The sequence below is a fragment of the Choloepus didactylus genome, chromosome 2, assembly GCF_015220235.1.
Source record: "Choloepus didactylus isolate mChoDid1 chromosome 2, mChoDid1.pri, whole genome shotgun sequence".
Lineage (NCBI taxonomy): Eukaryota > Metazoa > Chordata > Mammalia > Pilosa > Megalonychidae > Choloepus > Choloepus didactylus.
This window is the reverse complement of record NC_051308.1, coordinates 218,556,042-218,583,167: the sequence shown is the minus strand read 5'-3', so window position 1 is coordinate 218,583,167 and position 27,126 is coordinate 218,556,042. Positions and strand designations below refer to the sequence as shown.

At 38.7% G+C, this 27,126-nt stretch overlaps 1 protein-coding gene across 1 annotated transcript in view; it reads left to right on the top strand.

Annotated features, from left to right (window-relative positions):
- The window catches only part of ZCCHC17 (zinc finger CCHC-type containing 17), a 95,778-nt gene that overhangs the window by 30,922 nt on the left and 37,730 nt on the right, over window positions 1–27,126 (top strand). The window contains exons 2-3 of the mRNA XM_037827907.1: window positions 4,399–4,520; window positions 14,923–14,980. Of these exons, the coding sequence (XP_037683835.1) occupies window positions 4,455–4,520; window positions 14,923–14,980 (124 nt within the window). The 5' untranslated portion in view covers window positions 4,399–4,454. The remainder of the gene's footprint in view (window positions 1–4,398; window positions 4,521–14,922; window positions 14,981–27,126) is intronic.

Here is a 27,126-nt window from a genome sequence, read left to right as displayed (position 1 = left end):
GGACGTTTCATATTATCTATCATATCCCTGAGGTCCGTTTCGATTTTTTCAATTTTTTCAATTTTTTTCCCCATTCTTTCTTTTATGCTTTCATTTTCCATTCTGTCATCTTCGAGGTCACTGATTCGTTGTTCAACTTCCTCTAGTGTTGTACTATGAGTGTCCAGAATCTTTTTAATTTGGTCAACAGTTTCTTTAATTTCCATAAGATCATCCATTTTTTTATTTAGACTTGCAATGTCTTCTTTGTGCTCTTCTAGGGTCTTCTTGATTTCCTTTGTATCCCGTACTATGGACTCATTGTTCATCTTTAGTTCTTTGAGTAGCTGCTCTAGGTGCTGTGTCTCTTCTGATCTTTTGATTTGGGTGCTTGGGCTTGGGTTATCCATATCGTCTGGTTTTTTCATATGCTTTATAATTTTCTGTTGTTTTTGGCCTCGTGGCATTTGCTGAACTTGATAGGGTTCTTTTAGGATTTGTAGACCTATTGAAGTCCTTATCTCTAATTTATCAGATCTACAGCTTCGTGGAGTACACTTTCTCTAACTAACCAGCAGGTGGCGTCCACGAGCCACCTGTTCTCCCCAAGCCAGTTCTCCCCTGCTTAGGCTTTTTGGTGAGTGGGGGAGTGAGTCTTGTGGGGTCCAATTGGTGTACCAAGCTTGCGTGTGTAGTTGGTGTTGCCTGCCCTGTATATGGGGCATGTTTCTGGGAGGGGGGGTGGCCCTAACAATCAAATCTCCCTGGTGATCCTAGAGTTTTAAAGCTGCTGCAATAGTCTAATCCTTCAGTTCAGTCCTGCCACAGTTTGTCTCTGCCACTGACCCACAAGTCCTTGGTATTGGCATATGGCTCCTGAGACTTGCAAGTGGGCCCCTCTTCCAGGCTGTGCACCCCGGGTCCTCTGTTGAGGAATGACTGTGCTATGTCACAGGTGAGTGCCATCCCCCCAGGGCAGTTCTGGGCTGCTGGGCTGTGTAGGGAGGCTCCCAGTCTGCTGAAATGATGGCTGAATGGGGCTTTGTTAATTCACACTGCTCCACCTTCCCAACTCTGGGACAATCAGCTGAGGTTGCAGGGAAGGCTAATGTCCACACCCAGTTTTGTGGTGTGTGCCTGTTATTTGAAGCACTTCCGTCACACTGGGTTGTCTGGGGCAGCTCTGGGCTATGGGGCTGGCGATGGGCAGGAGTGTTTCCTGTCCACCAGGATGATGGCTGTGAGCGGACACCCCCCTTTTCTTGTGAAGTTGTGGTGTTTAGTGAATTTTCTCAGCCACTGGATTATTGCGTTTTGTCTCAGAGCTCTCCTAGTTCTGCTCTTGACTTGACCTGCCCAAATTGCAAGTCTTTGAAGCTTTCTGTATTGGGCTTCTTAGAGTAATTGTTTTAGAAAAAGAAAAAAGGATTTAAAAAAAAAAAAAAAAAAAAAAAAAAAGGGCCCTCCTCAGAGATCTAATGGGTTATTGAAATGCTAAGAGACAAAGCAACCAGGGCCATTAAGGAAAGGTCCACAGGGCAGAGAGATCAGCTTTTCTTCAGAATTTGCATATGCGCCTCAGGGCCTGAGCTGGGGCTTGAGCTCTGCCCTTCCCCTTTCTATGTTCACCAGAACTCCAAAAATCCTCCGCTTTTATTTTGGAGTTCTTCGTGTTGTTTTTTTTCTATGCCTGTCTCCTCTCTGCTGGGCTGGCTGCTCTCAGATTCTCTGGTGTCTGTTCTCCATCTATCTATGGTTGGAGTTTGGATCAGCAGAATGAGTTTCCGATAAGGGCTGCCACTGCAGTTCTCCCTTCTCCTTCCCGGAGCTGACAGCCCCTCCTCCCACGGGACTGAGCCTGGCAGGGAGGGGCGCGGGTCCCCTGGCCGCAAAAACTTACAGATTTTGCTGATCTCAGCAGTTCCACGTTTTCATGGGTGTTGTATGAAGTATGCCCAAAGTCAGATTGCTCTGTGGTGTCCAGTCCACGCAGTTCCTGGCTTTCTACCTACTTTCCTGGAGGAGTAACTAAAACATACAGCTCACCAGTCCGCAGTCTTGCCCCGCCTCTCGTCACTGTTTTTTAAACTTCTTTAAAACAACAGAACTTTTTTTTTTTCAAATGAATTTTACACAGAAGCTTTACACATTAACTGAATCAAAGCAGAATAGTCTATTAAAGAAAGCCTTTCTCCGGTAACCTCCTCTTCCCTTACCACGGTGGCCCACCCCAAGGCTAGGAGAGCAAGTAGCAATTAACCTCTTCCTGATTACTAAAAGAGGCTCCTACCCTCCCAACTGCTCTGGGTGAGACCTCCCAACTCTGGTTTCTTTGGGATTCTACTTCCCCTGCCATTGCTATAGAAGCTCCACTTCTGTTGGTTGGCCTAGAGCCCTGCCTCTTTGGTTTTCTTGAACTTTTTGATGACCTGTATATTTCAGACTTGACTTTTAAAAAATAAACTTGAATTAATTGAGGAACCTCTGAATAACCTCCATGGACCCTAGGAACTGGAAAAGCTGCCTCCATTCTATCCATGTGCTTTTGGTAAAGTACTAAAACCAACTCTGACTGGCTTAAGCAGGAAAGGGCAAATTTATGATAAGGACACAAAGTTGTCTTATGGAACTCAAGGACAGAAATGTTCCTCGACCTTGGGATGATACCACATCAAGGGTTTGGAAGACTGACAGGATTTTCTCTCATTTCTGTTCCAAGTGAGGGGGTTCAGTTAATGAATGGGTGGACATCGTAAATCAGGAAGTCATTACAAAAGTAGAACACAAAGTTGTTATCTGAAAGTGAGGGTGTGGGCTGAGGATTGAGGAGTAGGAAAATATTTGGTTATGTAAACCAACCCATTGTTGGTGTCAGGTCTATAATTAAGAGGTTATGAAAAAGAGAACTGAGGTGAGTGGCATTAGATTAATCTCTAAGAGTGATTTATCCTGCAGAGTAAAGGGGCATGGTTAAGAACCACCAGATTGTGTTTGTAAGAGATGGAGGTAGGGATGGAGAACCGCTTTGAAGGACTTCAGGAACTCATCAGCAGCAGTTCATCTCCAGACCTCACTGGGTGCAGATTTCTGGTTCTGTAAAATTGGGACTTGTGGAAGAGTCCTAATGGCAGAGATTTTGCCAGGGAGAAGGGGAAAACCCAACTAGTTTCTGTATTGATGATAACAGCATAGTGATGAAGTGTTTGGAGTCAGACCTGGTTTCAGATTCCAATTCTTGTCACTTATTAGCTGTGTAACTTTGGACGAGTTATGTTAACTTTTCTGTGCCTTGGTGTCTTCTTCATCTGTGAAATAGACTGAATAGATTTGTTGTGAGGTTTAAATGAGATAATTGATGTATAGCACAGTACTTAACACATGGTAAGTGCACTATGAATGCCAGCATTATCATTTTCATCGTTATTATTTAAGCTGCCCCAACAAAGAAGGAAAAAAAATGCTCTAAAGTATGTACAAGTACTTATTGCTGTATTTATTATAGCAAAAAATTGGAAACTACCTAAATGTTGATTAATAGGGAAATAGTTAAATTTGGTGCAGTGGGTCATTATGTATGTATTTAAAAAGAAGGCTTTGTATATGAATTGCTGTATTAAGTAACAAGATGGCTGTAAATTAATGATTTAATGATTGCATTAAAAACTACTACATATTAAAAAGTCTGTGAGGATATAAACCAAATTGAATTATGAATGATTTAATTTTTTCATTATACCTTAATGTATTATCTGCACTTTTAAAATGAACTTGGGTGTGTTAATTTTATCAGGAAAAATATTAAGCTATCCGTCTCCCCCTCTTTTCTCTTTGAAGTCATTTCAGATTTAGCACCTAGCATAGTGGTTAAGAGCATGGGCTCTGGGTCAGCTAGAGTTTGATTGACCCATTTGCTGGCTTTTTGACATAGGCCTAATAATTTAATCTCTGTAAACCTTGGTTTTCTCATCTATAATAGAATAATAGAACCTACATCTTGAGAGTTTTGAGGATTAAATAAGATATTATTGCATGTCCAGTACTTGGCACACTATCTGGATGTGCTTGATAAATGTTAGCTGTTATTACTTTTTTTGAGATCCATTTACACACACACACACACACACACACACATACACACCTGCATACAACCTCCCTGCCCCGGCAAAAAAATAGCAACACTAGCAATTAAAAAATACCCAGTAGACAATTTGTATATAACAAAATGAAAAGAAATAAGATCCAGGTTTCTAGAACTCCCCATGATTAGTATTGACTCTGAAGAGCACAATTTGGATAAAAGTACATGGTGTTAAATCTAGTGGTATTATTCTGTAGAGAATAACTTTGAACTGACTGCTCGTTCATTTCTTCTTTAATGGAAATGTCTCTTTAATTGTTTGTCTTCTTTCTTTGTGACAGGACACTTGAATTAGCTTTAGCAGAAGAAAAAATGGAGGAACCATAGAGAATTAAGGATGAATTCAGGAAGACCCGAAACCATGGAAAACTTGCCTGCTCTCTACACTATTTTCCAGGGAGAGGTATATCCTTTTATGCTTTCAAAACCTAATATTATACTAAGTATAGCTTGAGGGTGAAAAGCAACTAGGTTTGGAAAAAGTGGATTTCCTGTCCACTTGAGAATATCTTGAGTATTACAGGTTAAATGGGAATGGCTAGTACAGCATCTGGTACCTACATGTGCCTTCTTTAATCTCCAGACTTCTAACTTCATACTTCACATCTTCATTTGGATACCTCATAGCATCTCAAAATTATGTTTTAAACTGAATTAATGATTTTCTCACCAAACCTGTTCCTCTTCTAGTCTTTTCCATCTTAGCAAAGGGAACCACTATCCATTCAACCCAAGCTAGAAGTCTGGGCATCATCTTTGATTTGATCTTCATTCCCACCCCCATCCCCACCCAGTCCATCAATAAGTTCTATGATTTCTATCTCCTAAATATATCTCCAGTTTGTATACATCTTTAACCCCTTGGTACCCCATTAGTTCAAGCTCTCCATCTTTTGCCTGACCTACTACAATGGTCTCCTTACTAGGATCCCTGCCTCTTTTGTAGCCTCTCTCTAATCTGTTCTTCACATGACAGACACATGCTGCTTTCTTCTCACAGTTCTCCAGAGGTTTCTTATTATGCTTGAATACCTCTAGACTTGTTTTCATGGCTCTTACATGAATTAACTTCTGCCTTCTCTAGTGGTAATGGTTTATTCTACTCTGCCCATACTCCAGCCACACTGACTTCCCTATAGCTCTGAACATTCTAAGCTCACTTCCTCCTTAGGACTTTTGCACATGCTATTCCTTCTATCAATCATTCTCTTCCACCAACTTTTCTTCAGCTTATAGGTCTCAGCCATAAAGTCATCTCTTCAGAGGTCTGTCTTTTTCACCCTACCTAAAAAGATACATCTTGTATTTATTTATTTATTTACTTGTTTAGTGCTCATCTTCTTCACATGACACCAGACCCCACAAGGGCAGAGCCATGTCTGTTTTGTTTACTGTTGTATATCTCAAGCTCAGGTAGATAGGTAGAAAATAGTAGGTACTCAGTACATTTCTGTATTCTTCGAGGGAGAAGACATTGTATTTATTTAGAGAACAGAGACTTTTTGTTTAGCCAGAACCTGGATTCCAGTCTTAGCTCTTTTACTTACTAACGGTGTGGTTCTTGAGATCATCACTTAATCTCTTTGAGCCTCAGTTTTCTCATTTGTTAAATGAAGAGAATAACTATTTCTATAGCATTGCTTTGTTGTTTAAACACGCTATCATCTGTAAAAGCCCAGTGCCTGAGACATAGAGTTTTTTTCAAGTTATCTCCCTCTTAAATTAAAAGTGAAGCCAAAAAAAAACTGTTTTCAGTGTCTTATGAGTGCCTGCAGTATTTTAACTTTATCATTATCTCATTCATACTTTCTTTATGATTGACAAAAGTTTCATCTATTAGAGTGAAGTTTCTGAGGACAGACTTTATGGTTGTCAGGTGGTTGTAGATAATTGTGGCTCTGACTTCTAAATTGATCTCAACTTGTAATTTAACAGTCAAAAGACAAAGGATAATAACACTAACAAAAAGCAAACAAGTCTGCTTTTCTGTCTTCTCTCTTGAAAGCCCAATGTATCCCCCAAGGGTCACTGAAATATCAGGGCTCAGAAAAAGGAAGTGGTAGCACTGGAGGTTAAATTGATTCCTCTTATCATGAAGCCCTCACACATAGGTGCTGCACAAAAGGGAGCTGACTCAGATTTCTAGTAATGTGGCTTCTGACCTACAGATTTTTCCTTTATGAGAGGGGACTTGAATTAGTGTAGATTTTAGATTTCCTTTTACTATCAGGAAGGGGGGGCTGGAGGGATGTTGTCAAAACTTTATAGTTCTAGCTTAGAATTTCAGGAGCACTTTTTGAAAAATTAAGGCTTAGAAGTGACTGGAATTAGGAAAAGAGAAATTTCATTTGGAATTTCCAACAAATTGGAAGAAGAAACTATTTTAAAATATTCATTCAGCAAACATTTAATGTGTACCTATTTGCAAAGAAGACTGGGTTACATTAAAATAAAATTTAAAAAAAAAATTGCAAGCCTAATGATGCTGGAGTCCATTAAGCATGGTAGGGGATATGAGCATAGCAGTGGGAGTTGGGATTTGGCCTAGTCTTGCCATAGCCAAAGAAATGCTGAGAGGAAATTGGTGTTGGTAAGAAATACTTTTGTTCTACACCTGGCCCTGCTACTTTTTACCTTTATAACTTTGGGTAAGTAACCTAATGTCTCTGATCTTCAAATTCTTTGTTTGCTTTATGGGGATAACTAATTTCAAGGCCAATGCAACCTCTAATCTGAAGATGGTAAATTCATTTTACCCAAGCCCCAAAAACAGTTGAGATAACTGAATATTTTTCCCTGAGCCATTTGACTAATTATTCTTGAGATACTAGACAGACTGTGTGATCATCTGTGGCAGGTGCCATCCTGTTAATTTCACCTCTGACTGTACCCTAGGAGACACAGTGATGGAAACACCTGGTGCTAGAAAAAGGCCAGAATGGTTTTTCCTAGCTGAACTGTTGAGTGTATCCATTCTGGAGCACATTAGCTTTTTGTTTTGGGAGCAGCCAAATTAAGGTTTGTTATGATATTTCCCCTAAAGACCATAATGTGACATGGAGCTTCAGGATTGAAAAGTGAGATTGTCTTAATTTATGGTAGCAAAGTGATTTGGGCTCCAACTTCCAGATGCTACTTTTAAATTTGTTAGATAATTATACCCTTTAATAATCCTGTTACACAATATGAGACTCTCAGCCCTTTTTTTTAGAACCCTGGAGCAAAAGCCAGTCAAAGTATCTTCAGTTGGCCTAGAAAGAAGCAGCTATTTGATTTTATTGTAATTAAAAATGGAAAGTCTTACCTTCTTTATCCATGTGGCCCTGTTTTACGGAGAACAAATTGCTTCGTGAACTTGGGTAAGCACTTTGTGTCTCTGTTCTTCAGTTCTCTCATTTAAAAATGACAAGGTTGGACCTGCTAATCTCTAAAGTCCTTCCTCCAGCTCCACCATGCCTTGATAAGTGCCAGTGGCTGTCTGATTGTACTGTATCTTTAGGTCTGTCTGATGCCTTCCCCAGCACAGAGATGTCATCTGTAGAACAGCAGTTTACAACTTTTGGTTCTCATTCCGTGTTTTTTTCCTTTAAAATGTTTTTTTTTTTTTTAATTTTATTTAATAGTTTATTTTTAACTGTGGTAAAATATATATAAAATAATCAACCATTTTAAGTGGACAGTTCTTTGGTATTAAGTGCATTGACAATACTGTGTAAGTTTCATCACTATTTCCAGACTATTTTCATCATCCCAGAACTCATACTCATTTGACAATAACGTTCCATTCCTCTCCTTCCCCCACCACTGCTTTCTGTCTCTTTGAATTTGTTTATTCTGAGTATTTCATGCAAGATAAATCGTGCAATATTTGTCTTTTTGTGTCTGTCTTATATCGTTCAACATGATGTCTGCAAGGTTCATCCATGTTGTCACATGTAGCAACACTTGACTTCTTTTTTGGCTGAATAATATTCTGTTTTGTAGATATACGACCCTTTGTTTTTCCATTCATCTGTTACTGGACACTTGGGTTGCTTCCCCCTTTGGACTGTTCTGAATAATGCTGCAATGAACACTGATGTACAAATATCTGTTCAAGTCCCTACTTTCAATTCTTTTTGGTGTACCTAGGAGTGGAATTGCTGGGTCATGTGGTAATTCTCTGTTTAACTTTCTGCGGAACCACCAAACTGTTTTCACACAATGGCTGTACCATTTTACATTGCCACAATGTACAAAGGTTCCTGTTTTTCTACATCCTTGTCAACACTTGTTATTTTCAGTTTTAAAAATAATAACCATCCTAGTGGATGCAAAATTGCATCTCATAGTTTTAATTTGCATTTCTTTTAATGGCTGATGATTTGGAGCATCTGTTCATATACTTATTGGCCATTTGAATGACCTCTTTGGAGAAAAGGTTATTCAAATCCCTGGCCCATTTTTTTTTTTTTTTTTTTTAATCTTCATTTTATTGAGATATATTCACATACCACGCAGTCATACAAAACAAATCGTACTTTCGATTGTTTACAGTACCATTACATAGTGGTACATTCATCACCCAAATCAATCCCTGACACCTTCATTAGCACACACACAAAAACAACAAGAATAATAATTAGAGTGAAAAAGAGCAATTGAAGTAAAAAGGAACACTGGGTACCTTTGTCTGTTTGTTTCTTCCCCTATTTTTCTACTCATCCATCCATAAACTAGACAAAGTGGAGTGTGGTCCTTATGGCTTTCCCAATCCCATTGTCACCCCTCATAAGCTACATTTTTATACAACTGACTTCGAGATTCATGGGTTCTGGGTTGTAGTTTGATAGTTTCAGGTATCCACTACCAGCTACCCCAATTCTTTAGAACCTAAAAAGGGTTGTCTAAAGTGTGCATAAGAGTGCCCACCAGAGCGACCTCTCGGCTCCTTTTGGAATCTCTCTGCCACTGAAGCTTATTTCATTTCCTTTCACATCCCCCTTTTGGTCAAGAAGATGTTCTCCGTCCCACGATGCCAGGTCTACATTCCTCCCCGGGAGTCATATTCCACGTTGCCAGGGAGATTCACTCCCCTGGGTGTCTGATCCCACGTAGGGGGGAGGGCAGTGATTTTACCTTTCAAGTTGGCTTAGCTAGAGAGACAGGGCCACATCTGAGCAACAAAGAGGCATTCGGGAGGAGGCTCTTAGGCACAACCATAGGGAGGCCTAGCCTCTCCTTTGCAGCAACCGTCTTCCCAAGGGTAAAACCTGTGGTAGAGGGCTCAACCCATCAAACCACCAGTCCCCTATGCCTGGCCCATTTTTTAACTGGATCTCATTTGTCTTTTTGTTGTTGAGTTGTAGGAGTTCTTTATATATTCTGTTTATTAAACACTTATCTGATATATGGTTTACAAATATTTTTCTTTTGTTTCTTGTGCTTTTGGTGTAAAATCTAAGTATCCATTGCAATTACTCCATTATTGTCTTTCTGTGTATTTTGCTGCTTTTTTTGTAGTGTACCATTTTGATTCCTTCCTTCTTTCCTTTTCTCTGTATCTTTTAATTATTTTCTTAGTGGTTACCTTTGTAATTACATTTAACATCTTAAACTGATAACAACTTAGTTCAACTAGTACCAACCTAGTTTCAATAGTATACAAAATCTCTACTCCTATATATCTCCTCCCCCGCTTTACATTGTTATTGTCTCAGATTACATCTTTTACATTGTATGCTCATTAACATAGATTTTAAATGTTTATTTTACAAGTGTGCTTGTTAGGTCATGGTGGGTGGAGAGGAAAGCAGTTACAAACCAGAAGTACAGGGTTTTTAATATTTACCTTTTAGTTACCTTTACCAGTGTTCTTTATTTCATCTTTAATAAAAAAAAAAATTTTTTTAAGAGAAGTTCTAAGTTTACAAAAAATTCATGCAGAAAATACAGAGTTCCCATATAGGTCTTCTATTATGAACACCTTCCATTAGTGTGGTACCTTTGATACAATTGATGAAATAATATTATTATAATTGTACTATTAACTATAGTCCATAGTTTACATTAGAGTTCACTGTGTTGTACAGTCCTCTGTCTTTTGTGGGTTTTTTTTTTCATTTTTACTTTAGTAACATGTATACATTGGCGTTATTGGTTGATAGTTTTTATACTTTAAGCACTTTAAATATGACATCCCAGTGTTTTCTGGCCTCCGTGGTTTCTGATAAGAAATTCTCTGTTAATCTTATTGAAGATTCCTTGTATGTGACGATTGCTTCTCTCTTGTAGCTTTCAAAATCTTCTCTTTGTCTTTGGATTTTGACAATTTCACTATAACATGTCTTAGTTGGATCTCTTAGAGTCTACCTACTTGGAGTTTGTTGTGATTCTTGGATGTGTATATTCATGTCTTTCATCAGATTTGGGAAGATTTGGGCCATTACTTCTTCATATACTTTTTCTGCCCCTTCCTCTCTGTTGTCTTTTTGGGGACTCCAGTGATGCATACGTTGGTATGTTTGATGGTGCCCCACAGATCCCTTGGGCTCTGTTCATTTTTCTTCATTATTTATTCTTTCTGCTCCTCACACTGGATAATTTCAATTGTCTTGTCTTCAAATTCACTGATCCTTTTTTCTGTCTCTTCAAATCTGCTGTTAAATCCATCTAGTGAGTTTTTCATTTCAATTACTGTACTTTGCAGCTCCAAAATTTCTATTTGATTTCTTTTTATAATTTCTATCTGTATTTTGTTCAGATGATGTAAGTCTTTAACTAATAGTTACAATGTATGAGCTTCCTCAGGAATGGTTTCTGGTGAATTCCTTTTTTCTGGTGAATGAGGTATACTTTCCTGTTTTTTTATATGATTTGAAATTTTTTTTGTTGAGAACTTGACATTTTGAGTATTATGTTGTTATAACCCTGGAAATCTAGTTCTACTTCTCCTCTGGGTTTGCAGGTTTTTTGTTGTTGAGAGATGGAGGTAACAATTTGTGACTTTTCTAAACTATTTTTGCTCCTAAATGGGGGATGGAAAGAGCAGAAAGGAAAAAAAAAAAAGATACTTCCTCTTTAAGACTCTTCTGCTGTTTTTACCTGAGGGGGGATGGAACAATGGCCACCTTCAGAGCCCGTCCCCCAGCCATCTAAAGTAGCTGATGAAAAGCTATGCTCAGCAGTCAGGTACCGCCTCCCCCCTTCCCCAGATATTGGAGGCCTAAGTCGTTTTAGCCCACTGTGGCACCTCCAATCTATACCAGCCCAGGCTGCAGTCTCCACTGCTGCCTGCAAAATGGTTGGATGGTAGCTGCTGCTCAGAGGGTGAAATTCACTGATACTTATGTCAATTTATATCTGCCTCTTCCTCTACCTCTTCCCTGGATGCTGCGCATTGTTCCACTAGACTCCAGAGTTTTGAAATAGTTGATCCAGACAGTTCCTGTCAGTTCAGTAGTTGTTTTGGTGGAGGGACTAAATCCTGGAGCTTCTTATGCCATCATCTTTTACAGTCCTTCTTCTGTTAACCCATTTTTAATGCTGTGTTATCTTGGAGATCTAATTGAAATTTTTTTTGTTGAGAACTGGTTATTTTGAGTATTATGTTGTTATAACCCTGGAAATCTAGTTCTGCTTCTCCTCTGGGTTTGCTAGGTTTTTTGTTGTTGTTGGGAGATGGCGGTATTAATTTATGGCTGATGAAAAACTATCTCAATATCCCCATTAAAAATAGGGAGAATGAAGTTCTTATCTGTTTTCATTCTAACATTAAAGTGAGTAATGTGGATATACTTGGTAAAATAGGAGGTACTGGCTAGGAGTTGAGACCTAGGTTCTATCCATAGTTTGTATCTAAGTTAGTTGTGTGCCTTTCTACCTACCTTTTTTGTGCCTCAGTGTCTTGGACTGTAAATTATTTTTTAAAAGCTGCAATTTATTGAATATACATTAGGTGCCAGATACTAGTTCTGGGTACTTTATGTACATCGTCTGTTATCTGTAGCAGCAAAGTGAGTATAAATAGGGACTTAGGCCCTGAAAGGCAAGTCATGTTCAAGATCCCATAGGTAGGACCTCAGCAAGATACTACTTCACACTCACTAGGATGGCTGTTATTTTAAAAATGGAAAGTAACAAATTTTGAGGATGTAGAGAAATTGGAACCTATGTGCATTACTGGTGGGAATGTAAATTGGTGCAGCTACTGCAGAAAACAGTTTGGCAGTTCCTCAAAAAGTTAAACATAGAATTATCATATGACCTGGTGTGCTGGTTTATATATATTATGTCCCCCAGAAAAAGCCACATTCTTTAATGCATTCTTGTGGGGGCAGATGTATTAGTGTTGAATAGGTTGGAACCTTCTGATTGAGTGTTTCCATGGAGATGTGACCCACCCAACTGTGAGTGACACCTTTGATTATAGTGTGACCTCTTGATTGAATGTTTCCATGGAAATGTGGCCCCACCCATTCAAGGTGGGTCTTGATTAGTTCTCTGGAGTCCTATAGAAAGAGCTCACAAACAGAGGGACCCCAAAGACAGCAACTGAGAGTGGCATTTTGGAGGAGCTGAAGCTAAGATAGACATTTTGGAGATGGCCATTGAAAGCAGACTTTTGCTAGCCCAGAGAAACTACGAGAATACCCCCAGAGGCCTGGAGAGAAATGTCCTGGGGGAACGCCATTTTGAAATACAACCTGGGAGCAAAGGAAGAGGACGCCAGCCATATGCCTTCCCAGACAACAGAGGTGTTCCAAGACACCATCAGCCATCCTTCAGTGAGGGTACCCTATTGTTGATGCCTTACCTTGGACACTTTATGGCCTTAAGACTGTACTTTGTAACCAAATAAACCCCCTTTATAAAAGCCAATCAATTTCTGGTGTTTTGCAAAATGGCAGCATTAGCAAACCAGAAAACCTGGCAATTCCAATATTATGTATATACCCAAAACAATTGAAAACAGGGACTCAAACAGATACTTTTTCAACAATATTCATAGTGACGTTATTCACGGTACTGAAAAGGTGGAAATGACCCAAGTGTCCATCAACAGATGAATGATAAATAAAATGTAGTATATCCATATAGTGAAATATTATTTAGTCATAAATAGGAATGAAGTTCTGATACATACTACAATATGGATAAACCTTGAAGACATCATGTTGAATAAAATGATCCAGATACAAAGGATAGATATTATACAGTTTCACTTATATGTAATAACTGGAATATAAAAGTTATTAGAGACAGGAGTACAGGTTACCAGGGGCAGAGTTTGGGGAATTAATGCATAATGGGTACAGATTTTCTCTTTGGGGTGATAGAAAAGTTTTGATAATGAATGGTGGTGATGGTAGCACAATATTGTTAATGTAATTAACACCACTGAATTGTAAACTTACAAATGGCTATAAAATTTAATATTATATATATGTTACCACAATAAAATTTAAAAAAAAATACAGTATTTAAAAAAAAAGATCCCACAGATAGTAAGTGACAAGATTAGAAGCTATATCTCTTTCTCTCCACATCCTGTGCTTTTACTATAACTACACTTCAGCAACGTAAGAACCGACCATATACACTTCCTAAGACTATTGCCAGAAGCAGATAATATATCAGATGTCACATTGATTTTGGCCTTAAAATTTTATAGTTAAAGGGAACTCATGAGCAGCTTTAGTGTGGTTAAGATTCCCTGGGTTCAAATCCCAGCTCTTTCACTTACTAGCTTTGGACCTTGGTCAGTAACCTCATCCCTTAATGCATCAATTTTGTCACCTTAGAATAGAGATAATAATAATACATAATGCATATGTGTTAAGAGAATAATGTAAAGCACTCTCAATAGTGTTTTCCACATAGCAAGCATTCAATATGTATTAGTGAGTAGCAGTGCAGCATAGATTGTTTTAGTTATGGTGAAACAGAAACCTAGAGAGAGATTGTGATTGCCCAAGATGAAGCAACTAAATAAAGATGCTGAAAAGAATTGTTTGTATGTGTAAGACAGCATTGAATGTTTTAATGAATTTAGCAATAATTATAGTATGTAGTGATAACTTTAATACTATTCTACATACGTGAGAATGGGCCAAAGAATAGAGAGGGCAAGGAGACAGGTAGAGCCTGGGATAACGATTCATTCATCTGGCAGGGGTTTTGGGTTTTTCATCACTAACATTTATTAGTTACTTGTTAGATAGACCCATCAAGCCTCTTAACTTCTCCATCTTGGATCATTCTGCAAAACATTTGGGGTTAAGTCTTTTCTTTATGATTACATCTCTCAGATTCTGAAGGATATCTGCATATTGACTTTTGCTTTAATTGTCTTGATAAAACCCAGGACTCAGGTTTGAAGTGAAAAAGAACAGCTGTATAGTCTGGTTTGATTTGAAGTTGAGCTCAAAGGGACATCCTACATGAACTATCCCAACTTACTAATGTTTCTTTATTGGAATGTGAGGACTGAGCCCCAGCTAATATAAAGTTTAGCTTAATTACCTGATTTTTTGCTATTTGCTCCCTTCATTCATATACTTGCTTTGGGGATTTTGATAAGTATGGAATTAAGGCATCCCAGGTACTGTCATATCATTTGACAGTAGACCTGTCTCACCAGTGTTTAAATGTTACCTGTCAGGCTAAATTTCAAAATGAACATGAAGATTGTTTGATGCATTATCACTTTCAGGCAGTTTTGCAGAAGACACAGGCAGTAAGTACCAAGTAGAAATTTGGGGAGACTTGTTAAGTGCCATGGAAGAAATTCTCATTTGTGTGACATTGAATTTTTTCCTTTACAGGTTGCTATGGTGACAGACTATGGAGCGTTTATCAAAATTCCAGGCTGTCGGAAGCAAGGTGAGTCTATAACTTATAACTCATTCCTCTCATTCTGTTCTTTCTGCCTGCATTCTCTGCTGTCACCCCCATCACATCCTAATTATAGGTTCTATGTTTTTCAGACAGTACTTTGGTTGGTTGGTTTTTAGTAGTTAGAGATATGAATACAGACAACTGATGACCATTCACTTTCAGCAGGTCTTAATTCAGGAAAATAGTGTTATTTGACTTAGAGGAGAGCTGGGGTGTAGCTACTTGTGATTCAGGTTTTCTCTAAGCTTCACCTATGATGTAGGCAAGTCATTTGACATCTTTGGACTTAGAATTTTGGGGAGGGCAAGCTACTTAATGTTTTTTGCGTCTTCTAGTATATGGCACATGGAGTGAAATAGTATTGTAAAAAACACAAATATATATTATGTATATAATGCTTAAAATTTTTTTTGATAAATTGACAGCATATGTTGAGCATTTTGGAGAATTTTTTTCCCATCTATTATCTTATTTGTTTTTTTGAAACAATTCTGTTAAGTAGAAAAGGCAGGCTGGGATGTATTGGGCTTTACTCTAACCTGTACAAACAACCAGATCTCACTCCCTGTTCAAGGTTTCATGTAGTTATGGTGGTTAAATAAACTGATCATATAAGTTCAAGTGACATGACTAGGTAATGGCACGGTCAGAACTAGAACCCAAGCCTCTTGATTCCTAGCCCCGTAGACTTCCTACTCTACCACACTGCTAGTGGATCCCAAGACTCAGCTTGCCAACTCCTTATGCTAAAATAAGTTAAAGATTTATTAAAGATTTTTACTGTAAAAAAACTAACCATTTTATGTTATTAGTATTAGAAGAAAATATAGAAGAATATTTGACTACACAAAAATAAAAAGCACTATTGCAAAACTCAACATAAACAAAACTAATTTGGGAAAAAGAATTTGTAGTACATATGACAAAGGGCTAAAAAAGGGAGCAGATAAGTAGGAAAAGGGGCTGAGGATATGAAAAGCAATTCAAAGAAGAAAAAATATCAGTTGATCAGTAAATATATTAAAAGACGCTCATTCTCAGTATTGATTAAAAAGTAATTTAAACAGGTACATCCATGTCATGAAATACTACTCAGAATTAAAAGTGAGAATGACCTTGTACTGGTTTGTATATATTATGTCCCCCAGGAAAAGCCGTGTTCTTTGATGCAGTCTTGTGGGGGCAGACGTATTAGTGTTGATTAAGTTGGAACCTTTGGATTAGGCATATTAGTGTTGATTAAGTTGGAACCTTTGGATTAGGTTGTTTCCATGGAGATGTGTCCCACCCAACTATAGGTGATAACTCTGATTAGATAATTTCCATGGAGGCATGGCCCCGCCCATTCAGCGTGGGCCTTGATTAGTTTACTAGAGCTCTATATAAGAGCTCAGACAGAAGGAGCTTAGTACTACAACTTACAGAGACATTTTGAAGACGGCTGTTGAAAGCAGAGTTTTGCTGATGCTGTGGAGGTACTAGCCCAGAGTTTGCCCCAAGAGGCTGATACAGAGACATTTTGGAGAATGCCTTTTTGAAAGGCAACCTGCAAGCAAGCAGATGCCAGCCACGTGCCTTCCCAGCTAACAGAAGTTTTCCAGATTCCAATGGCCTTTCTCTCATTGTTCTAGTTTGCTAATGCTGCTGGAATGCAAAACACCAGAAATGGATTGGCTTTTATAAAAGGGGTTTATTTGGTTACAGGGTTACAGTCTCAAAGCCATAAAATGTCCATCAACAAATGGTACCTTCACTGGAGAAAGGCCATTGGCATCCGGAAAAACTCTCTTAGCTGGGAAGGCACGTGGCTGCCATCTGCTTGCTCCTAGGTTGCATTTCAAAAATTATTCTCCAAAATGTCTGCACCAACTTCCAAGGCTGTCTTCAAAATGTCTGTCTCAGCTCCAGCTTGCTATGAGCTCCTTCTGTCTGAGCTTATATAGTGCTCCAGTAAACTAAACACCTCCATGGAAATTATCCAATCAGAGTTACACCCACATTTGGGTGGGTCACATTTCCATGGACACTGAACCAATAGGTTCCAACCCAGTCCACACTAATACGTCTGCCCCCACAAGAATGCATGAAAGAATATGGCTTTTTCTAGGGGACGTAAATATACAAACCAGCACATTCCACCCCCTGGACACCAGAAAAACATATTCTTTCCAAATACAAAATACATTCATCCCATCACAATATTGCAAAAACTTAAGTCATTTCAGTAACAATAGGTAAGTACAAGATCCCATCAAAATCAGTTACAAGCATGATCTGTCCAAAAGCAAAATTACCCTCTGGCTCTGTACCTATGAAAGTTAGAACAAGTTATCTGCTTCCAATATGCAAAGGAAGGACAGTCACAGGGTAAACATTCCCATTACCATAAGGAGAAACTGAAAGGAAAACAGGGTTTAAGGGACCAAAACAATTCCTAAAACCCACAGGGCAAACTCCATTAGATTTCAAAGTCTGAGAGTCATTCACAGAATGATGTAAGAGCAGGAGTCCAACCCTTTCCAAAGGCTTTCATGGCAGCCTTTTTCTCTACAAACACTGGGGTGAGTGCTCCAACATAGCCACACACTGGGGAGACCACCTTCTTGGCTCCACCCTCCTCAAACATTGGGGCAGCACCCAGATTCTCTTCCATTTCCTGGGCCCATGCTCAACCCCTTCAGAATAGTGGGGTGGCGGCCAGTCTCTCCCCAGTCCCCGGGGAATGTGCTCCACCCTCTTTCGCACCTGGTATGGCAGAACTTTTCCTGAGCATCAAGACAGAAGGCCCACCCTTGAACTCCGGGGCAAACTTGACCTTTCCATGTGTGTGGGCCACTTCACTCTTCCAGCCTGAGACCTCTTGACTCCAGACCTCAACCTCTATAGCTCTGTCTTTGAAGAAATTTTTCTTTCAATTTGTTCCTTGTCTGTTTTCTCCAGTCCAAACCGGCAGCATCTCAGTCTGTAAAGAACTTGCAAAAATTCTGTTGGCTTCGCATGAAGCACACAGGGGTCAAAGCCATCAGACAATAGGACTTTCCACAAATCCTTTCTGGATAAGTCCATCTCCAATCCTGGCTTGTATTGAAATTGCGGCTGGGTTCCATGTTTGTTTAAATCCTCACGTTGGGCTGTAGCTTCTGGGGTTCCACTTTTTGGAAGCCCGGAATTTTCCAAACCATCAGTTTCTGGTTTCTTTGAACCCAAGAGTTCAGTTCTAAGTTTATCTCTCTCCTGTCACATTTTACTATAAGCTGCAAGTAGAAGCCAGGCTACTACTATATTTAGCTTGGAGATTTCATCAGCTAAATATCTCAGGTTGTTGCTTTCAAATTCTGCCTTCCATCCAACACCAGGACTCAATTTTGCCAAATTCTCTGCCACTTTAAAACAAGGATCACGTTCCTTCCAGTTGGCAACAACACATTCGTTATTTCTGCTCAAGGCCTTATCAGAAGTATTTTTAGAGTCCACATTTCCACGAACAGTCTCTTCAAAGCAGTCTAGACCTTTTCTATCAAGCTCCTCACAATTCTTTCAGAATCTTCCCCTTATCCATTTAAAAAGCCGTTCCAACATGTTTGATATTTGCAAGCTCAGCAGCACCAGCATCCCACTTCTCTGGTACCAAAATCTGTTCTAATTTGCTAATGCTACCGGAATGCAAAACACCAGAAATGGATTGGCTTTTATAAAAGGGATTTATTAGGTTACAAATTTACAGTTCTAATTCCGTAAAAGTGTCCACACAGGAATGTAGACCCAGCATCGTGGGATGGAGAATATCTTCTTGACCAAAAGGGGGATGTGAAAGGAAATGAAATAAGCTTCAGTGGCAGAGAGATTCCAAAAGGAGCCGAGAGGTCACTCTGGTGGGCACTCTTACGCACAATTTAGACAACCCTTTTTAGGTTCTAAAGAATTGGGGTAGCTGGTGGTAGATACCTGAAACTATCAAACTACAACCCAGAACCCATGAATCTCGAAGACAATTGTATAAAAATGTAGCTTATGAGGGGTGACAGCGGGATTGAGAAAGCCATAAGGACCACACTCCCCTTTGTCTAGTTTATGGATGGATGAGTAGAAAAATAGGGGAAGGAAACAAACAAACAAACAGACAAAGGTACCCAGTGTTCTTTTTTACTTCAATTGCTCTTTTTCACTTTAATTATTATTCTTGTTATTTTTTTGTGTGTGCTAATGAAGGTGTCAGGGATTGATTTAGGTGATGAATGTACAACTATGTAATGGTACTGTGAACAATCGAATGTATGATTTGTTTTGTATGACTGCATGGTATGTGAATATATCTCAATAAAATGAAGATTAAAAAAAAAAAAGTGTCCACTCTAAGGCGTCAAGAAGAGGATACCTTCACTGAAAAACAGTCGGTGGAGGTGGAACACTTCTGTCAGCTGGGAGGGCACGTGGCTAGCGTCTGCTGGTCCTTTGCTCCCAGGTTCTGGTTTCAAAATGGCTTTCTCCAAAATGTCTCTGGGCTTTTGTCTCTCTTAGCTTCTCTCTCTCAGCTCCTGTGCAGCCTTGTATGTTCTCCCAGGATGCTTCTCTCTAAGCATCTGGAATTCCTCTCTTAGCTACTCCGGGGCAAACTTTGGGCTTCATCTCTTAGCTTAGCATCTCCAATTGTCTTTCTGTCAGCATCTCCAAGTGCCTGGGTCTCTTTTAGCCCCTGAGCTATCTTAAGGACTCCAGTAAACTAATCAAGACCCACTTTGAATGGGTCACACTTCCATGGAAATAGTTTAATCTAAAGTTCTCACCCACAATTGGATGGGTCACATCTCCATGGAAACAACCTAATCAAAAAGATCCCACCCACCATATGCTTGTCTCCACAAGATTACATTAAAGAACATGACTTTTTCTGGGGTACATAATAGACTCAAACCAGCACACCAGGGAAGTGAGAACACAGTATCTCTGCGGTTTCAGCCTTTGGGTGCCACAGTTTCAACTGCTTCAGAGGTGGGTTTTGCAAAAAGCCATAAAAGCTTGCCTTCCTAAGGCTGAGGAGAACAGGTAATCAAAGTGCACAATCTGCTGGGCAGGTCGGAAAGTACACAGGAAAAAGGGCTTTGGGGAGTGTTTCCAGACCCTAAAAACCCTTAATACAAACTGAATCAACAACAAAATCCTAGACAAGAGAGGGAAACTGATCTTCAGAATAAAACCATCAACATAATCAAATGACCAGATATCAGCAAAAAATCACAAAGCTACTAAAATGCAGGAATATATACCCCAGTCAAAGGAACAAATTAAAAAGTCAGAGGAGACACAGCATTTGGAACAGCTAATCAAAGATGTTTAAACAAATCTCCTAAACGAATTCAATGAGATGGCTAAAGAGAAAAGGATGTTAAGAAGACACTGCATGAGCATAAGAAGAATTTGAGACAATACCCGGAAAAATAACAGATCATATGGAAATGAAAGATACTATAAATGGAATTTAAGATGCACTAGAGACACAACAGCAAAGTTGAAGAGTCAGTAGAAAGGATCAGTGAACTATAAGGGTATCTAAATTCATACAAAGAAAACAAATGGAGGAAAAAAATGGAAAAATTTGAACAGGGTCTCAGGGAAATGATTGGCAATATGAAGTGTGCCAAAATACACATCAAGGGTGTCCCAAAAGAAGAGAAGGGAAAAGGGCCAGAAAGAATATTTGAGGAAATAATAGCTGGCAATTTCCCAACCCTTATAAAAGACATAAGTATGCAAATACAAGAAGCCCAATGTACTCCAAACAGAATAAATCCAAATAGACCCACTCCAAGACATATACTAATCAGATTATCAAATGCCAAAGAGAAGGAGAAAATTCTGAAAGCATCAAGACAAAAGCGACTCATCACATACAAGGGAAGCCAAATAAGACTAAGTGCTGATTTCACATCAGAAACCATGAAGACGAGAAGGCAGTGGTAAAATATATTTAAGATACTCAAAGAAAAAGATTATGAGCCAAGAATTCTTTATCCAGCAAAGCTGTCCTTCAAAAATGAGGGAGTATTTAAAATAGTCACAAATAAACAGAAGCTGAGAGAGTTTGTTAACAAGAGACCTGCACTGCAAGCAATATTAAAGGGACTTCTACCATCTGAAAAGAAAGAAGGAGAAAGAGGGCCTGGATGGGGACTGTAGAAATGAGGATTATCTGTAAGGGTAATTGAAAGGAAAAAATAGAAGAAAATAGATCTGACAAATAAAAGCCAAAGGATAAAATGGTTGAAATAAGTACTGCATTTACAGTAATAACATTGAATGCTAATGGATTAAACTCCCCAATTAAAAGACACAGATTGGCAGAGTGGATAAAAAAATATGATCCATCTATATGCTATTTACAAGAGACTCATTTTAGAACCATTGATATAGATAGGTTGAAAGTGAAAGGACTGAAAAAGATATTCCATGCAAGCAATAAGTGAAAAAAAGCTGGGGTAGCTATACTAATATGAGACAAAATAGACTTTAAATGCAAAAATGTTGTAAGAGATAGAGAAGGACATCTTGCTGGTTTGGAAGTATTATGCCACCCAAAATGCCATTATCTTTGATGCAATCTTGTGGAAGCAGACATAATAGTGTTGATTAGGTCAGAACCTTTGGATTAGGTTGTTTCCATGGAGATGTGACCCACCCAACTGTAGGTGATAACTCTGATTAGATAATTTCCATGGAGATGTGGCCCTGTCCATGCAGCATGGGCCTTGATTAGTTTTCTAGAGCCCTATATAAGAGCTCAGACAGAAGGAGCTTGCAGCCACAGCTGAGACAGACATTATGAAGATGGCTGTTGGATGCTGTTGCAGACATTTGGAGAACACCATTTTGAAATGCAACCTGGAAGCAAGCAGATGCCAGCCATGTGCCTTCCCAGCTAACAGAGGTTTTCCATATGCTAATGGCCTTTCTCCAGTGAAGGTACCCTATTGCTGATGCCTTACCTTGGACACTTTATGGCCTTAAGACTGTAACTTTGTCACCAAGTAAACTCCATTTATAAAAGCCAGTCCGTTTTTAGTGTTTTGCAGAGCAGCAGCATTAGCAATCCAGAACAGACATTATATATTAATGAAAAGAGGAATTCACCAAGAAGTAACAATCATAAATATCTATGTACCTAATCATGGTGCCCCAAAGTACATGAGGCAAACACTGGAAAAACTGAAGGGAGTAATAGATGTCTCTGCAGTAACAGTGGGAGACCTCAACACACCACTCTCTTCAATAGATAGAACATCTACACAGAGGATCAATAAGGAAACAGAGAACTTGAATGATATGATAAGTGTACTAGATCTAACAGACATATACAGAACATTGCACCCCAAAACAGCAGGGTATACATTCTCAAGTGCTCATGCAACATTCTCCAGGATAGACCACAGGCTGGGGCACAAAACAGGTCTTAATACATTTAAAAAGACTGAAATTATACACAGCACTTTCTCTTACCACAGTGGAATGAAGCTGGAAATCAGTAACAAACAGAGAACCAGAAATTAAACACATATATGGAGGTGAAACAACATGATCTTAAACACTGGGTCAGAGAAGAAATTGCAAGAGAAATCAGTAAATATCTTGAGACAAATGAAAATGAATGTACAGCATATCAAAACTTAATTGAGAACTAAAAATCAATAGAGAGAGTCAATAAAACCCAAACTTGATTCTTTGAGATCAGCAAGATCAACAAACTCTTAGACTGATAAAGACAAAAAGAAGTTGCAAATGAATAAAATCAGAAATGGGGGGGGTCATTACCATGGACCCCATAGGAATAAAAATATCATAAGAGGATACTATGAACAGCTGTATGCCAACAAACTAGACAATTTAGATGAAATGAAAAATTTCCTAGAAACCCATGAACAACTTACACTGACTGGAAAAGAAATAGTAGACCCCAACAAATCAATCGCAAATAAAGAGATTGGATCAGTCATCAAAAACCTCCCAACAGAGAAAAGCCCAGGACCAGATTGCTTCACAGGCGAATTTTACCAATCATTCCAAAAATTTCTGCTCAAACTCTTTGAAAAAATCGAAGAGGAGGAAATACTACTGAACTCATTTTATGAAGCCAATATCACCCTAATACCAAGAAAACTTCAAGAAAAGAAAACTACAGACCAATCTCTCTAATGAATATGGATGCAAAAATCCTCAACAAAATACTTGCAAATTGAATAATAGCACATTAAAAGAATTATACACCATGACCAAGTGGGTTTTATTCCAGGTATGCAAGGGTGGTTTAACACAAGAAAATCCATTAATGTATTCTACCACATTAACAAGTCAAAAGGAAAACCACATGATCATCTTGATTGATGCACAGAAGGCATTTGACAAAACCCAGCATCCTTTCCTGATAAAAACACTTCAGAAGGTAGAATCAAAGGAAACTTCCTCAACATGATAAGTGGCATATATGAAAAACCCACAGCTAGCACTGTACTGATCGGTGAGAGACTGAAAGAACAAGACAAGGATCCCACTGTCACCACTGTTATTCAAGATTGTGCTGCAAGTTCTACCTAGAGCAATTAGGAAAGAAAAAGAAATAAAAGGAATCAAAATCAGAAAGGAAGAAGTAAAACTTAAACTGTTTGCAGATGATATCATCCTATATTTAGGAAGTCCCCCCAAAAAACTAAGATAAAGCTAGTAGAGCTAATAAATGAGTTAGAGCTAATAAATGAGTTCAGCAAAGTGACGGATACAAGATCAACATGCCAAAACCAGTAGTGTTTCTATATACTAGTAATGAGCTATCTGAGGTGGAAATCCAGAGGAAAAAATGTCACTTACAATAGCAACTAAAAGAATCAAATAGCTATGAATAAACTTAAGTAAGGGTATAAAGGACCTGTATACAGAAAACTGCAAAATGTAGCTACAAGAAATGAAATAAGACCTAAATGAATGGAAGAACACTCTATGTTCATGGATTGGAAGGCTAAATGTAGTTAAGATGTCAGATGGACCCTAACTGATTACAGATTCAATGGAGTATCAATCAGAATTCCAACAGCTTTTGCATAAATGGAAAAGCTAATTATCAAGTTTATTTGGAAGGGTTAGGGGCCTGTAATAGCCAAAAGCATCTTGAAAAAGGAGAATGAGGTGGGAGGACACAGGCTTTCTGACTTTACAGCATGTTATTAAACTATAGTGGTCAAGACAGCCATGGTACTGGCATAAAGATAGAGAATATTGATCAATGGAATTGAATTGCGAGTTCAGAAATAGACAGTTGGTATGGTCAATTGATATTTGACAAGGCTCCCAAGTCCACTCAACTGGGACAGAACAGTATCTTCAACAAATGGTACTGGGAGAACTGGATATCCAAATCCAAAAGAATGAAACTGGACCTCTATCTCATACCTCGTTCTGGTTTGCTAATGCTGCCATTATGCAAAATATCAGAAATGGATTGGCTTTTATAAAGGGGGTTTGTGCTGGTTTGTATATATTTATATCCCCCAGAAAAAAACATATTCTTTAATGCAATCTTGTGGGGGCAGACATATTAGTGTTGATTAGGTTGGAACCTATTGATTGAGTGTTTCCATGGAGATGTGACTCAGTCAACTGTGGGCAAGACCTTTGATTGGATAATTTCCATGGAGGTGTTACCCCACCCATTCAGGGTCGATCTGAATTAAATCACTGGAGCTATATCAAAAGATGACAAACAGAAGGAACTCAGTGCAGCTGTGAGTGACATTTTGGAGAGCAACTGAGAGTGACATTTTGAAGAGGAGCTGCCTCCTAGAGAGGAATGTCCTGGGAGAAAGCCATTTTGAAACCAGAACTTGGGAGCAGACACCACATGCCTTCCCAGCTAACAGAGGTTTTCTGGACACCATTGGCCATCCTCCAGTGAAGGTACTCAATTGTTGATGCGTTACCTTGGACACTTTATGGCCTTAAGACTGTAACTGTATAACCAAATAAACCCCCTTTTATAAAAGCCAATCCATTTCTGGTGTTTCGCATTCTGGCAGCATTAACAAACCAGAACATGGTTTACTTGGTTACAAATTTACAGTCTGAAGGCCATAAAAACGTCCAAATTAAGGCACCAACATGAGTATACCTTCACCAAAGGATAGCCAATAGCATCCGGAAAACCTCTGTTACCTGGGAAGGCACATGGCTGACATCTGCTGATCCTGGGTTGTATTCCAGCTCCTTTCTCAGCTCCTGTGCGTTCTTCAAAATGTCGCCCTTGGGACATTTGTGTCTCTTAGCTTCTTCAGAGCAAACCCTGGGCTAGCATCCGCAAAAGTCTGCTTTCAATGGCCGTCTCCAAAATGTCTCTCTAGGCTATAACTGGCTGACGTTCTTCTGTTTGTGAGCTCTTTTATAGGACTCCAGTGATTAAATCAAGACCCAACCTGAATGGGAGGAGTCCATATCTGCATGGAAATAATTTACTCAAATGTTTCACCCACAGTTGATTGAGTCACATCTCCATGGAAACACTGAACCAATAGATTCCAACCTAATCAACGCTAATGTATCTGCCCCCACAGGACTGCATCAAAGAACACAGCATTTTGGCAGACATACTACATCCAAACCGGCATATACCTCATACAAAAATTAACTCAAAATGGATCAAGGACTTAAATATAAGAGCCAGGACCATTAAACTTCTAGAAGAAAATGTAGGGACCATCTTCAAGTTCTAGTGATAGGTGGTAGTTTCTTCAGACTTCACACCTAAAGCACAAGCAATGAAAGAAAAAATAGGTCAATGAGACCTCAAAATTGAATAATTCTGTGCTTCAAGAGGCTTTGTCAAGAAAGTGAAAAGGCAGCTGACTCAATGGGAGAAAATATTTGGAAACCACATATCCGGTAAGGATTTTTTATCCAGAATATTTAAGGAAATCCTACAAATCAACAATAAAAAGACAAATAGTCCAATTTAAAAATGGGCAAAAGACATGAATATATTCGATATTTTTCCAAAGAGGAAATACGAATGTCTAAAAAGTTCATGAAAAGTTGCTCATCTTCACAAGCTATTAGGGAAATGCAAATCAAAACAAGATATTTCACACCTGTTAGAATGGCTACTATTAAACAAAGAGGAAACTGCAAGTGTTGGAGAGGATATGGAGAAATAGAAATACTTGTTCACTGCCAGTAGAAATGTAAAAGGGTTCAGCCGCTGTGGAAAACAGTTTGGCGGTTCCTCAGAAAGCTAAATATAGAGTTGCCTTATGATCCAGCAATCCCCTTACTTGGTATATACCCAGAAGAACTGAAAGCAGGGACGCAAACAGACATTTGCACATCAGTGTTCATAGCAGCATTATTCAACAATTGCCAAAAGATGGAAACAAGCCAAGTATCCACTAACTGATGAATGGGTAAACAAAATATGGTATATTTATGCGATGGAATATTATTCACCTGTAAGACAGAATGAAGTCCTGAAGCACACAACAACATGGATGAATCTGGAGAACATTATGTTGAGTGAAATAAGCCAGACACAAAATGACAAATATTATATGATCTCACTAAAATGAACTAATTATATAACCTCGTAGATGTAAACTCTAGAATATAGGTTTACAAGCTGATAGAATGAGGCTAGAGAATGGGAAGCAGATGCTTAGTATGTGCAGAATTTTCTACTAGGTTAAATTTAAATGTGTGGAAATAGATAAAGGTGATGGTAGCACATTATTGTGAATATAATTAACAGTACTCAGTTGTGTGTGAGTGTGGTTGGAAAGGGTTTAGAGTCATGTATGTTACTAGAAGGAAAGTTAGAGATTAAAAACATGGGACTGTGTAACAGTGAATCTTGTGGTGGACAATGACTGTGATTAACAGTACAAATATCTTAAAAATTGTTTCATAAACTAGAATAAATGTACATCACTATTACAAGGAGTTAATTATAGAGTGGTATATGGGGGAAAATGCACATACTGTGAATTATGGACTATAGTTAACAGTAACATTTTAATATTCTTTCATCAACAGTAACAAATGTACCACACCAATGCTAGGGGTCAGTGGGGGGGGGATAAGAGGTATGAGATGTTTTGGGTTTTTTG